At 42.1% G+C, this 15,995-nt stretch overlaps 1 protein-coding gene across 2 annotated transcripts in view; it reads left to right on the forward strand.

Annotated features, from left to right (window-relative positions):
* USP32 (ubiquitin specific peptidase 32) overlaps window positions 1-12,403 on the forward strand; it is a 152,799-nt gene extending 140,396 nt beyond the window's left edge. For both annotated transcript variants that reach the window (XM_060756995.2, XM_060756996.2), the window contains exons 32-34: window positions 2,043-2,461; window positions 4,924-5,016; window positions 7,908-12,403. In XM_060756995.2, the coding sequence (XP_060612978.2) occupies window positions 2,043-2,461; window positions 4,924-5,016; window positions 7,908-8,081 (686 nt within the window). In that variant the 3' untranslated portion in view covers window positions 8,082-12,403. The remainder of the gene's footprint in view (window positions 1-2,042; window positions 2,462-4,923; window positions 5,017-7,907) is intronic.
* Window positions 12,404-15,995: the final 3,592 nt, after the last annotated feature.

Consider the following 15,995-nt stretch of genomic DNA (forward strand, 5'->3'; position numbering starts at 1 on the left):
TGAATTTTGAAGCTTTATACTTACTTTACATGACCTTGGAGGTGTCTATGGACAACGCTGGCTCTTCGGCTTAGAAATGAAGATGAGCACACACCCCAGAGTCAGACATGACTGGACTTAATGTCAGGGGACAACCTTTACCTTTACCTATACTTACTTTGCTTAGGTGATCCCTTGTTGTCTGAGTAAGATTGTCCTCCAAGTTTGGTGTCCTGGCGGTGGGTGCATACGTGACTGTGGAGCCCTATTCTTGATCTGCATCTTCTCCCGCAGTGAGGGCATCAGTTTCCAGGTGGAAGGCGGTCCTGGTTGAGGTTGGCTTGACGCCCCTTCCTCTTGGCACAATTCTCCCTTTCGTCCTCCATTCGTGCCTCTTCAAATTCTACAGCACTGCTGGTCACAGCTGACCTCCAGTTAGAGCGCTCCAAGGCCAGGGCTTCCCAGTTCTCAGTGTCTATGCCAATGTTTTAAGGTTGACTTTGATCCCATCTTTCAATATCTTTTCCTGTCCACCAACATTCTATTTCCCATTCTTGAGTTCGGAGTAGAGCAACTGCTTTGGGAGATGGTGATCAGGGATTCGGATAATGTGGCTGGTCCAGTGGAGTTGATGGCGGAGGAGCATCACTTCAGTGCTGGTGGTCTTTGCTTCTTCCAGTATACTGACGTTTGTCCAAAAGATTTGCAGGATTTTTCAGAGGCAACGCTGATGTAATTGTTCCAGGAGTTGCATGTGATATCTGTAGACAGTCCACGTTTTGCAGACATATACCAGGATTGGGAGGACAGTAGCTTTATAAACAAGCACCTTGGTCTCCCTACGGATGTCCCAGTCCTCAAACACTCTCTGCTTCATTTGGAAGAATTCTGCACTCGCAGAGCTCAGGCAGTGTTGTATTTCAGTGTCAGTGTTGACTTTTGTGGAGAGGTGGTCGCTGATGTAGCGGAAATAGGCAACATTTTCTAATGTTACACCATTAAGCTGTATTTCTGGCATTGGAGAGGGATTGGCTGGTGACTGCTGGAAGAGCACTTTGGTTTTCTCGATGATCAATGACAGGCCGAGCTTCTCATATGGTTCTTTGGGACCCGCCTACCTGTGTGACTGCATCTCTGTATATGAACCCACACGATCTCTTCAATCATCTGGAGAGGGCCTGCTCACGATCCCACCTACATCGCAAGCACGATTGGTGGGGACGAGGGACAGGGCCTTCTCTGTGGTGGCCCCCTGACTCTGGAACTCTCTCCCCAAGGACATCAGACAAGCTCCAACGTTGGCAGTCTTTAGGAAGAGCTTGAAGACGTGGTTGTTCCAGTGTGCCTTCCCATAATAGGAAACTCCAAGCATCATGTCCCAAATGCACTTTACTAGAGATTTAAGATTATTTGCATACCACACCTACCTCCAAAAACCTATCCATTTCACTTGGTCATGTCCAGCATTTTTTTAAAAAAATTAATTATTACATTTATCCCGGCCTTAGATTTTAACTGCGTCGTGGTGTTATTGTTTAATGTTTATTGTTATTGTTTAATGTTTATTGCTTTGTTTTATGAGTTTATTTATTGTTGTATTTGTTATGCTGCTGTTTTACTGTTGTATCTGGCCTCGGCCTCTTGTAAGCTGCACCGAGTCCTTCGGGATATGTTAGCGGGGTATAAATAAAGGTTTATTATTATTATTATTATTATTATTATTATTATTCTGCAAAGGTGTTTAGAGTGGCTTGTAGGTTGTCTTCTGAATGTGCACAGACGACGTTGTCATCAGCATATTGAAGCTTTATATATTGTTACTCACAATATGGGCAATTATATATATATATATATATATATATATATATATATATAAAATAAGATATAATAATAATATAATATATAATAAGATGGGCAATAATAATAATAATGATGATTATTTTTCCAAAACACATCCAGAGATGTCACTTGTCTTTCACAACTTTTCCTAGTGTCCCCAATCTCTATGTTTACGTTGCATGTGTGAGTCCAAGATGTTAACTGTTCTCATGCGTTCCTTCCAGCCTCCCCGTCTTCTGGAAGGAAGTCTGCCTCTGCCTGCCCCTCGAATAAAAACATTAGCCCCACCGGAAGCCCGAGGACTTTGGGCCGGAGCAAAGGGCGTCTCCGGCTACCTCAGCTCTGTAAAAACAAACTCTCCGGCAGCAAGGAAAACCTGGACCTCAGCCGAGAGAATGGCATGGATCTGGAGCCAGGAGAGGGCTTCGCCCGAGGGCAGGCTTTGGGGGGCAGCCAGGGCGAGCTCTGCGCCCCTCCGGAGGCCGAGGGGACTTTGGCCAATGGCTACCTTTGCAAGCAGAACTCTCACAGCAATGGCAGCATCGACGGCCAGCTGGACGTGGTTGGGGAGGAGGAGATGGCGGAAGACCAAAGAGGAGGAGAGATCTGCGTGAACCCCATCTACAACCTTTATGCAATTTCGGTGGGTGGGCCGAAACAGCCATTATCTCTTCGTATTAAGGGTCTGAAAGATCTTCACTGACCGTCAATGTAATTTTGATGCCTGGGCACCTAGCACCCAACTTAGGATCATTGGCGGAGTGGCGCAGTCCGTATCAGCAGCTTAAAAGATGGAGAGTGTCTGAGAATCCAAGACTGAAAAGTGCTCAAGCATTCTTAAGTCTTGGAATTTCAGGCTCCCTCGTAATCTTTTAAGCTTTTGATGCACATCATAGACACATTGGTGTTTCTTTCCTTGTTACTAACCCTGTCTTGGGTTCATTATAAATAATAATCATAATGGGTTGCTGTGATTTTTCCGTGCTGTCTGGCCATGTTCCAGAAGCATTCTCTCCTGACGTTTCGCCCACATCTATGGCAGGCATCCTCAAGAGGTTGTGAGGTCTGTTGGAAACTCGGCAAGTGGGGTTTACAGTGTTCTCTCACTTATTGCGGGGGTTACGTTCCAGGACCTCCTGGAATAAGTGAAAAACCATGATGTAGGGATGCTATATTTATTTTAATATTTATATATTGTTTCAGTAGTTATACAGTATTTTAAGCCTTTATAAATTCAAAAAAAGGTGAAGGAAAGGCCCTTCAAGGCTGGAGGGAGGACTGAGGAGAGAAAGTGCCTCAGAGAGCAGCGGCGGCGGCAAAACCCGTGAAACAGCGAAAACGCCGCTATATATATTTAAATTAATATTTATTGAAAACCGTGAAACAGCGAGTCCACTAAAAGTGAACCGCGAAGTAGCAAGGCAACATTGTATACATCTTTGGAATGATGTCCACGGTGAGAGAAAGAATTCTTGATTGGGTTGCTGTGAGTTTTCCGGGCTGTCTGGCCATGTTCCAGAAGCATTATCTCCTGACATTTCGCCCACATCTATGACAGGCATCCCCAAGATGTTGTGAGGTCTGTTGAAAACTTGGCAAGTGGGGTTTACAGTGTTCCCTCACTTGTCGCGGGTGTTGCGTTCCAGGACCTCCTGCAATAAGTGAAAAAGCGTGATGTAAGGACATATTTATTTTAATATTTATACATTATTTCGGTAGTTATACACTATTTAAAGCCTTTATAAACTTAAAATAAGGTGAAGGAAAGGCCCTTCAAGGCTGGAGGGAGGGAGGACTGAGGAGGGAAAGCGTCTCGGAGAGTGGAGGCGGCAAAAACCCGCGAAACAATGAAAATACTGATATATATATATAAATTTAAATTAATATTGATTGAAAACCGCAAAACAGTGAGTCTGTGAAAATCGCACTGCGAAGTAGTGAGGGAACACTGTAATAATAATAATAATAATAATAATAATAATAATAATGTATTGTATTTAATAATAATGTATTTTATGGTATTGGTACAAACTGTAAACTGTCCCGAGTCGCCTGCGGGCTAAGAGGGATGGTATATAAATGCAGTAAATAAATAAATTATTAATAATAATAATAATAATAATAATAATTGTATTTTATGGTTTTGGTATTAACTGTAAAATGTCCCAAGTCGCCTGCGGGCTGAGAGGGATGGTATATAAATGCAGTAAATAAATAAATTATTATTATTATTATTATTAATAATAATAATAATAATAATAATAATAATTGTATTATATGGTCTTGGTATCAACTGTAAAATGTCCCAAGTCGCCTGTGGGCTGAGAGGGATGGTATATAAATGCAGTAAATAAATAAATAAATAAATAAATAATAATAATAATAGTATTTTATGGTCTTGGTACCAACTGTAAAATGTCCTGAGTCGTTTGCAGGCTGAGAGAGACGGTATATAAATGCAGTAAATTAATTAATTAATAATAATAATAATAATAATAATAATAATAATTGTATTTTATGGTCTTGGTACCAACTGTAAACCGTTCCGAGTTGCCTGCGGGCTGAGAGGGACGGTATATAAACACAGTAAATAAATAAATAAATAATACTTTATTTATATTCTGCCATATCTCCCTGGAGGGACTCAGGGCAGATTCCAAACATAAAAAGGCAAATAGAGATCCTATAACCTCTGAGGATGCCTGCCACAGATGCAGGCGAAACGTCAGGAGAGAATGCTTCTGGAACATGGCCAGACAGCCCGGAAAACACACAGTTCCAACCTTGAAAGCCTTCGACAACATATATAGAAAAGGTTTGCCATTTCTTCCTCTTAAACAGAGCTGTCCACAAGTCTCCCAGTGGGTTCCTGTTGCTTATTGGGATTCAAACCTTGGCCTTCCGAAGTCCCAGGCCAGTTGTGAAATTTGTGCGCCATGCTGGTTTTCAACAGGAGTTACATATTTCCTTCTGTAATCAAAACCGGAGCTTCCTCTTGGCTTTGAAGTGTATTTGACGCCAGACGTCAAGAGAAATACAGCCATTTATGGCTTAGGACTAATCTCTCTCTTTGGCCACCCATAACAAACGCTCTGTCTCTTTCAGTGCCATTCAGGAATTATGGGAGGAGGTCATTACGTCACATATGCCAAAAACCCCAACGACAAATGGTACTGTTATAACGACAGCAGCTGTAAGGTAAGATGCGCTGGGGAACTTCAAAAAGGAGCGGAAATCAAAACCATCTTAAGGCAAAAAAAGCCAATGGGATTTTGGCCTGCATCAATAGGAGTCTAGTGTCTAGATCAGTGATGGGCAACCTTTTGCGCGTGTGTCAAAATTCACCAAAAAAACTGAGCATAATTCAGGTGGTGTGTTACTTCAAGAAAAAACCCATAATTTCACAATATTTAGTTTAAATAACAAAAAAATATATAATTGTAATTCCCACTTTCTCTCTTATCATGTTGTTCTACCTCTCTTTATGTAAATAATATCCTTTTTGGAGTGTTTAATAAAAATATAATTTTAAAAACCCAACAAAATTTATTTTAAATTTAATTTAAATGTATTTCTAGCATTTAATATGCTATTTAATGTATTTCTAATAATAATAATAATGCAATAACAATAAAGTAACATTGCAAAATAATATTTTGATATTTAATTTACCATTTCATTTAAGGCACACACACACACACACATATATAAAGGCATATATTAAAAATATTTAAAATTCATTAAATTAAAATGCACTAAATTAAATGTCAAATTAAAATTCAATTTACCATTTCATTTAAGGCATTCTGAAATATTTGAGTAATATAGCAAAGTATTATTTATATTTATCATTTAATTTAAATATGTAACTCCTTAATATTTAGGAAACAATGCAAAATAATATTCGTTTACTTAATAATTAAATAAACCAATATTATTTTGCAATGTTACCTAAATATTAATAATAATTAAATATTTTTAATTTTGACATTTAATTTAATGCATTTTAATATTTGAATAATATAGCAAAGTAATAGCATTTATCATTCAGTTTAAATATGAAACTCCTTAATATTTAGGTAACATTGCAAAATAATAATTTATTTCCTATTTATTTTTTAAAATGGCATAAAATAAATAACAAATAATATCCGGCAGGCGCGTGTCAGTAGAAATGGCTACGCATGTCAGTACTGTCACGCGTGTCATAGGTTCGCCATCACGGGTCTAGATCCAAGGAAGTCATGCTCCCCATGCTCTATTCTGCCTTGAATCCACACCTGGAATCACACTGTGTCCCATTCTGGGCACCACAATTGAAGGGTGATGTTGAGAACAAGCCCTATGAGGAGCGGCTGAAAGAGCTGGGTATGCTTAGCCTGCAGAAGAGAAGGCTGAGAGTAGACAGTATGATGGCCATGTATAAATATGTGAGGGGAAGTCTTCCCCTCACATATTTATACATGGCCATCATCCTGTTTCCTCTCAGCCTTCTCTTCTGCAGGGTAAACATGCCCGGCTCTTTCAGCCGCTCCTCATAGGGAGGAGGGCGCAAGCTTGTTTTCTGCTGCCCTGGAGACTAGGACGCAATGGAAGAATGGCTTCAAACTACAAGAAAGGAGATTCCATCTGATCATTATTTATTATTTACTATACTTGTATACTGCTTTGCTCAGCCTTATTGGTGACTCAAGGCGGTTTACAAGTCAGTACACATAACAACAAAATACAGATTGAACATTTAAACAGTATAAAACCACAATAGAAGCAATCAAACAATAAAAAACAACATCATTATCATCAGCGTCTCCTAGTTAAATAGCATTGTCCAAGTTCCATTGTTGAGGGATTCCATTTCCGATGTTAGTTACTCTGCATTTGTAAATGCTTGGTCATATAACTTGTCTCCGAAACGTTAAGAGTGAGGGAGCCTTAGGGAGGGCATTCCATAGCTGAGGGGCCACCACAGAGAAGGCCCTGTCTCTCGTCCCTGCCAAATGTACTTGTGATGAGGGCGGGATTGAGATCTTGACAATCTTAAAGTCCTAGTTGGTTCATAAGGGGAGATGCGTTCGGACAGGTAAATTAGGAAGAAGTTCCTGACTGTGAGATCCGTTGAGCAGTGGAACTCTCTGCTCCGGAGTCTGGTGGAGGCTCCTTCTTTGGAAGCTTTTAAACAGAGGCTGGATGGCCATCTGTCGGGGGTGTTTTGAATTTAATATTCCTGCTTCTTGGCAGAATGGGGTTGGACTGGATGGCCCATGAGGTCTCTTCCAACTCTAGGATTCTATGATTCTATAGGATTATATGATTGGCCAAAACTCACGAAAGGAAGTTCAACAAAGATAAATGTAATATATTCAACTTAGGAAGTAAAAATGAATTGTAAAGAGACAGAATGGGGGACGAAGCCTGGCTCGACAGCAGGACGCGTGAGAAAGATCTTGGAGTTCTTGTGGGGAGGAAGGGGAACATGAGCTGGGAATATCATGCGGTGGTAAAAAAAAAAAAACAATGGGATTTTGGCCTTCATCAATAGGAGTCTAGTGTCTAGATCTAGGGAAGTCATGCTCCCCATGCTCTATTCTGCCTTGGTTAGACCACACCTGGAATACGGTGTCCAATTCTGGGCACCACAACTGAAGGGAGATGTTGACAAACTGGAAAGTGTGGTGGAGGATCCTTCTTTGGAGGCTTTGAAGCACAGGCTGGACGGCCATCTGTCGGGGGTGCTTTGAATGCAGTTTTCCTGCTTCTTGGCAAAATGGAGTTGGATTGGATGGCCCACCAGGTCTCTTCCAGCTCTATGATTCTTAATGGCAAGAGTGGTTCAGCAATGTTTTTTAGCCTCTTGAGAGTTTCTTTGGACATCTTCAGAAAGAGACTGTGTCTTAGACGCTTCTCCAAACGGTTGTCATTTTTGTGGTTTCAAGCCATTCCCGTCTTATGGCAAACTTATAATAGGATTTTCTTGATCAGATGTCTTCAAGGGTTGTCCATTTTCGAGAAGTTTTGGGGATTTATTTTTGGGGTGAGTAAAGCTGTTGTCTTCTTCTCCCGTCCTTCCTTCCTTCCATCCATCCATCCAGGAACTGCATCCTGACGAAATTGACACTGACTCTGCCTACATCCTTTTCTACGAGCAGCAGGGGGTCGACTATGCACAATTTTTGCCAAAGACGGAGGGCAAGAACATGGCGGACACGAGCAGCATGGACGAGGACTTTGAGTCGGACTACAAGAAGTACTGTGTCCTCCAGTGAGCGAGTCTGCATCTTGCAGACCGTGCGGAAGGGGGCGGCTTTGGGCCTCGTGCGGTTTTTAATCCAAGCGGAAGAGCTCGGCGCCATTTTTATTTCGTTTTTATTCTTTCCCTCTTGTGACCGGAAAGCACAACTAGGAGGAGAGGAAATTGAAAAATAACCCTAACTAATTAAATAGCCGGTCCCCTGATGAGAGAGTATTGCTTTTCATCAGACTGCCTGGTACATTATCTTCTCACCAACACGGTTTAAGGCCGAGCCAGTTTAAATTTCAGGTAAACAACATTAACAGTTGGTTCAGATTGATCTAACGTTGCTTGGGTTGGGATTTTTATTTTTTTACACATGTATTCATAGGAGAAGTAAGAGAGCAAGGACAACCCTTTGGACGCTCTCTTCCGATCTCAAGGTGAATTAACTTGTAGTGTTGTCTGTCGACGGCATGAACCGGCTACCTCCTTTTTTTCCCTGGTGTTTCATTCTCTTTTTAGGCAAGGAAGGCTAAAAATATAGACCTCCTCCAACTTTAGGGAGTTGGGTCCTTTCAGATTTTAATCCCATTGGATGCGTGCATCTTTGCATCTCGTGGGAGCTTCCATGTCATGCGGCAGCGGATCCACTTTACGCTTCAAAGGAGGCGCTAAACCATCATCGTGAAATAGTTTCAGCTCTAGGATGAGTCCTTCAAAGCCTGTATTAGACCCTAAAACAGTGGTTCTCAACTTGTGGGTCCCCAGATGTTTTGGCCTTCAACTCCTAGGCCTTCAACTTAGATCTAAGAGATGCCTACCTTCATGTCCTTCTAGATATAGATAGATGATAGAGTGATAGACCAATCGCAGTGGATCTCAACTGGTGGGTCCTAGGTCTATCACTCTATTAGGACATGAAGGTAGGCCTCTCTTAGATAGATGGACGATAGACCTAAGAGATGCCTACCTTCATGTCCTTCTAGATATAGATAGATGATAGAGTGATAGACCAATCGCAGTGGATCTCAACTGGTGGGTCCTAGGTCTATCACTCTAACTATTAGGACATGAAAGTAGGTCTCTCTTAGATAGATGGACGATAGACCTAAGAGATGCCTACCTTCATGTCCTTCTAGATATAGATAGATGATAGAGTGATAGACCAATCGCAGTGGATCTCAACTGGTGGGTCCTAGGTCTGTCACTCTAACTATTAGGACATGAAGGTAGACCTCTCTTAGATAAATGGACGATAGACCTAAGAGATGCCTACCTTCATGTCCTTCTAGATATAGATAGATGCTAGAGTGATAGACCAATCGCAGTGGATCTCAACCGGTGGGTCCTAGATCTATCACTCTGTCATCTAACTATCAGGACATGAAGGTAGGCCTCTTTGAGGTCCATCACTCTATCATCCATCTTTCTATCTATTGCAGTGGATATCAACAAGTGGGTCTTAGATCTATCACTCTATCACCTACCTATATCTATCAGGACATGAAGGTAGACCACTCTTAGATAGGGGACGATAGACCTAAGAGATGCCTACCTTCATGTCCTTCTAGATATAGATAGATGATAGAGTGATAGACCAATCACAGTGGATCTCAACCGCTGGGTCCTAGGTCTACCACTCTTTGTCATCTAACTATCAGGACATGAAGGTAGGCCTCTCTTAGGTCTATCGCTCTATCATCCATCTTTCTATCTATTGCAGCGGATCTCAACCAGTGGGTCTTAGGTCTATCACTCTACCATCTATCTATATCTATCAGGACATGAAGGTAGGCCTCTCTTAGGTCCATCACTCTATCATCCATCTTTCTATCGCAGCGGATCTCAACCGGTATCACTCTATCATCTATCTATATCTATCAGGACATGAAGGTAGGCCTCTCTTAGGTCTATCACTCTATCATCCATCTATCTATCTATTGCAGTCTTATCTCAACTGGTGGGTCCTAGGTCTATCACTCTACTATCTATATCTATCAGGACATGTAGGCCTCCCTTAGGTCTATTACTCTATCATCCATCTATCTATCTATTGCAGTCGATCTCAACCGATCATATCTAAGAGATGCCTACCTTCATGTCCTTCTAGATAAAGATAGATGATAGAGGGATAGACCAATCGCAGTCGGTCTCAACCGGTGGGTCTTAGGTCTATCACTCTATCATCTATCAATCAAGACATGAAGGTAGGCCTTGCTTAGGTCTATATCATCCATCTATCTATCTATTGCAATGGATCTCAACTGGTGGGTCCTAGGTCCATCACTTTATCATCTATCTATATCTATCAGGACATGAAGGTAGATATCTTTTAGGTCTATCAGTCTTATCATCCATCTATCTATGTATTGCAGCAGATCTCAACCGGTGGGTCCTAGGTCTATCACTCTACCATCTATCTTTATCTATCAGGACATGAAGGTAGACCTCTCTTAGGTCTATCACTCTATCATCCATCTTTCTATCTATTGCAGTAGATCTCAACCGGTGGGTCCTAGGTCTATCACTCTATCATCTATCTATATCAGGATATGAAGGTAGGCCTCTCTTAGGGCTATCACTCTATCATCCATCTATCTATTGCAGTGGATCTCAACCAGTGGGTCTCCTGATAAACTGGCTGGGATTTCTGGGAGTTGTAGGCCAAAACGCCGAGAGACCCACAAGTTGAGGACCACTGCCCTAAACATTTCACCGACACCATCGCAGCTTGGAGGTATTGGCAGTCCATTTGGCTCGTATTTAGGACAGAAATTGGCTCGAATCTGTGTTGTCTCAGATTGCAGACTTTATGTTCTAGATTGGCTTGGAGGAAGTGTCATCTCCTTGGAGCAGCTTATGGAAGTGGAAGGGAAGTAATAACTCGGAGGAGTTATTCTTGACGTTTATCTGAAAATGAGAAATGTGTCCCAGCTGACCAAGCTTCACGTACCACCACTTTGGAGCTGGTGGGTTTCTTCCCAGGCGTAACCAACCCCAGGTGAGGTTAGGAAGCCAAAATAGAACGGTATGTATGAAAATTGTGTCATTTCTAGTAATGTTCCAAAGAGAAGAGGGTGGGATCCCTCTCCAGATTCTTCTCTAAGACCTTTCACTTCATATTAGCATAGCAACCTGTTTTGAAATTAAGCCTCCAAATGCTTCTGTTGGAAGTGTTTGGGACCAAATCCCTAGTTTGATTAAGCCCAATTCCCTTGTTCCCTCCCAGCCACTGATAAAGATACTATAGGTTGTAACTCCAAATTATGGCCAAATGGCGCGTTGTGTTGGAAAACTCCAAACAAAGGCTCTTTTCTCGCTAAATTCTTAAGGCTCAAACTCTTGGGCATGTGGACGCAATGGATATCTGGGAACCTTTTGGACTGTCGCTCTCCTCAACGTCAGACAGCATTGCCAATAGTGAGAGATGATGGGATTTGTAGTGCGCGAAGGTCATCCATTTTTCAAAGGATTTAATATCCTGTCCAAAATGACATACATCTCAACCAAAGTGGTCAGACACTAACATGGATGGCAAGACGGGACGGTGCAACTCTCAGCCATGTTTTTGGACCCGTTGTAAAGGAATTGTAGGATGAAATATCAAGATTTCGAGATCCGTTGTGGAAGATCGGTCCAGTCCTGGTGTCCCTTGAAGTTGTAGTGATTGATTGGCAAAATATGTCACTTTCAGAAGCTAAATTTGACCCTTGTTCATGTGCCGAGCATCACATTTTCGGTCCCGTAATCGCTCATTTGTAAACTTTGCCAAAACAGCGAGCGACCAGGCAACCTCAATCCCTTGCCCTTTATTGAGAGAGAGAATACTTCCCGTAATGCCTTTCTCTCTCCTTTCCCCAACATCGTCAATTCTTGAATCTCCATTTAAGATCATTCCCTCCGTATCCGTTGGTGCGGCGTTCTTTTGCGCACCTCCTTCCTCTTCTTTGTCGCGGTTTCTGTTTCAGCATCTAGCACAATCTACTAACGTCGTTCTCCTTTGTCGGGCTTTGGTTATACCTCGGTTGTAATTATTCTTATTTTTTTAAAGAACAGAAAAACAAATTTAAATTAATTCCTAAATCTTCACCGGAAACTTTATTATTATTGTTATTATTATTATTAATTTAACTTGTTAACCACATTCAGCTTTGTAAATTATTGTATAAAACTTATTGACATTGCACTGAATTTAGAAAGACCCTGTACATACGTACTGTGTAAATAATAATTAAAACAAATTAATGTATTGGGATATGAACTGTATAAAAAAAAAGAAGTCTGAGTAACTGTATATGGAGTGAATCTGTTTATCTGTAACTATATTATCCCAATTAAATACCGTGGATGCAGTTTGCGTGTGCAGTCTTCCGTCGCTACTTCGCGGTTCACTTTTCGCGGAGTTGCTGTTTTGTGGTTTTTCAATAAATACAATAATATATATATATTTACACTGGAGCTGCGCCTCTCCTTGAGACGCTACTTATTGATGTGAAATTGTGTGTGTGTGTGAATATATATATATACACACACACACACTAGCTGTTGCTGTGGTCATCCTTACTCCATCTTTCTCTCCTTTCCCTCCTTCCCTTTTCTTCTTTCCTTCTCTCCTTCCTTCCTTCTCTACCTCTTTACTTTCTCTCCTTTTCTTTTGCTTCCCTTTCTCTTTCTTCCTTCTCTGCCTTTTTCCTTCCTTCGCTTTGTGCTTCCATCCTTCCTTTTCTTTCCTTCCCTCCCTCTTTCTTTCTCTTCTTCCTTCGCTCCCTCTTTCCTTCCTTTTCTTTCCTTCTCTCCTTCCTTCTTTCTCTACCCATTTCTTTCCATCCCTCTTTTCCTCTTTCTCTCCTTTCCTCCTTCTCTACCTCTTTCCTTCCTTCCTTTGCTCTTTGCTTCCATGCTTCCTTGGGTATATGGAATATTTGTGCCAAGTTTGGTCCAGATCCATCATTGTTTGAGTCCACAGTGCTCCTTGGATGTAGGTGAACTACAACTCCCAAACTCAAGGTCAGTGCCCACCAAACTCTTCCAGTATTTTCTGTTGGTCATGGGAGAACTGTGTGCCAAGTTTGCTTCAATTCCATCGTTGGTGGAGTTCAGAATGCTCTTTGATTGTAGGCGAACTATAAATCCCAAGAACTACAACTCCCAAATGACAAAATCAAAAAAAAATTGAGTGAAGGACATACATTGGGTTGTTAGGTGTATCCTGTCCAAATTTGGTGTCAATTCGCCCACTGGTTTTTGAGTTCTGTTAATCCCACAAACGAACATTACATTTTTATTTATATAGATAGAAGCTGTATCCACCACACGTTGCTGTGGCCAACCTTCCCTCCCTCTTTCTCTTCTTTCTTTCTCTCCTTCCTTCCCTTTTTTTCTTTATTTCTGCGTTTGATTTATTAAAATATTCCCATCCAAACCCAACTAACTAAAGTGGAGACGTTACTTCTCATTCAACCCTCATATAAGAGTAGCCACTCTTATATGAGGGTTGAATGAGAAGTAATGCCTCCACTTTTGAGTGAACTCTAATGGGGAAATTCTTCATTCCTATCTTGTCTGTGTTTCTGGGGAAAAACAGCATTTCTGTACGTTCGTTAATTCAGGACTTCTTTTATTTCTCATCCTCCCGACCTAAAAAAAAAAGTATGAAATAGAATAGAAAGAAAGGACGCCCCCCGCCCCCCCAGTTCTTTAAAAGGTTTGTTTTGTAAATAGAATAATACAGAAACATTGTAACTTTTCACATCGGAAAAACAAAACAAAACATATTTACAAATGAAGCTTTCACTCTGTTGCTCCTTTTCAGTCCGGTTTTTACCACTTTGTTGTTCATATTGGTATCGAAGTCAATAGAGAAGTGCAATTTCCAGTTTGCCATTTTCGTCATTGCATGGGGAAGCCTGCCAAAACCTTGTTGTTGTTGTTGTTGTTTTGTGGGAGGGAAGGAGGGACGTCCTGCTATAGCACATTATTTTGCTCTAGTTTTTCAATGAATAATAGAATCTCAACCAATTCAACATAATTTTGGCACACAAAAAATGAACTTTCCTTTCAAAGCACAACCAAACAGGAAATAACACTTTCAAACCAGGAACCGACCATTTTTTTTTCAAAAAATGGGTTGCTGTGAGTTTTCCGGACTGCCTGGCCATGTTGCAGAAGCATTCTCTCCTGATGTTTCTCCCACACCTACGGCAGGCATACTCTGAGGTTGTGAGGTCTGTTGGAAACTAGGAAAATGGGGTTTATATATCTCTGGAATAAAGTCCAGGGTGGGAGAAAGAACTCTTGTCTGTTAGAGGGAGGTGTGAATGTTTCCATTGCCCAGTTTGATTCCCATCCCAACAAAGGATGCCACCAGGCAAAGAGCAGCCAGGCACTGGAGCAGGTTTATATATCTGTGGAATGATGTCCAGGGTGGGAGAAATAACTCTTGCCTGTTGGGGGGAGGTGAGAATGTTGCCACTGGCCAGCTTGATTACCATCCCAACAAAGGATGCCCCCAGGCAGAGAGCAGCCAGGCGTTGAAGCTGGTTTATATATCTGTGGAACAACGTCCAGGGTGGGAGAAAGAACTCTTGCTTGTTGGAGGCAAGTGGGAATGTTACTATTGGCCAGCTTGATTACCATCCCAACAAAGGATGCCCCCAGGCAGCCAGCAGCCAGGCACTGGTTTATATATCTGTGGAACAATGTCCAGGGTGGGAGAAAGAACTCTTGTCTGTTGGAGGGAGGTGTGAATGTTGCCATTGTCCAGCTTGATTACCATCCCAACAAAGGATGCCCCCAGGCAGAGAGCAGCCAGGCGTTGAAGCTGGTTTATATATCTGTGGAACAATGTCCAGGGTGGGAGAAAGAACTCTTGCTTGTTGGAGGCAAGTGGGAATGTTACTATTGGCCAGCTTGATTACCATCCCAACAAAGGATGCCCCCAGGCAGCCAGCAGCCAGGCACTGGTTTATATATCTGTGGAACAATGTCCAGGGTGGGAGAAAGAACTCTTGTCTGTTGGAGGGAGGTGTGAATGTTGCCATTGTCCAGCTTGATTACCATCCCAACAAAGGATGTCCCCAGGCAGAGAGCAGACAGGAATTGGAGATGGTTTATATATATATATGGAACAACGTCCAGGGTAGGAGAAAGAACTCTTGCCTGTTGGAGGCAAGTGGGAATGTTGCTATTGGCTACCTTGATTACCATCCCAACAAAGGATGTCCCCAGGCCTCACAAGCTCTGAGGATGCTTGCCATAGATGCAGGCATAACGTCAGGAGAGAATGCCTCTAGGACATGGCCATACAGCCCAAAAAAACCTACAACAACCCAGTGATTCCGGCCATGAAAGTCTTGGACAATATGAACTTTATTTATATCGTGGCACCATCTCCCCAAAGGGACGTGGGGAGGAACACTCAGAAAACAGGGGAATTCCAGACAGGAAATAATCAGGGCCATCTAACACCTCCCAACAAAGGATTGCCCCAGGCAGGAATCAGCCAGGCTTTGAAGCTGCAAGGCGATGCAATGCTAATCAAGGTCGTCAATTGCAACATTGGCACTTGCCTCAAACAGGCAAGAGTTTTTTCTCCCACCCTGGACATCATTCTACGGGTATATAAACCTCACTTGCTTAGTTTCCAACAGACCTCACAACCTCTGAGGATGCCTGCCATAGATGCAGGCGAAACGTCAGGAGAGAATGCTTCTGGAACATGGCCAGACAGCCCGGAAAACCCACAGCAACATTGTGCCCGTCTTGCTTTGACTCAAGGTGAAGCACCCATCACTTCAGGACTTGGGAGGAGGAGATGGCACAAAGAATTTCAAGAACCTCTACATTCATACCTATTTACAGGGACGCTCGGGACCAAAGAGAGAGTTGGGAGTGTTGTGTGCTTTTTCCAAGCCATGTTCTAGCAGCATTTGCTCCTGACATTTCG

This window comes from Anolis sagrei, chromosome 11 (assembly GCF_037176765.1).
Source record: "Anolis sagrei isolate rAnoSag1 chromosome 11, rAnoSag1.mat, whole genome shotgun sequence".
In the NCBI taxonomy this organism is placed as follows: Eukaryota; Metazoa; Chordata; class Lepidosauria; order Squamata; family Dactyloidae; genus Anolis; species Anolis sagrei.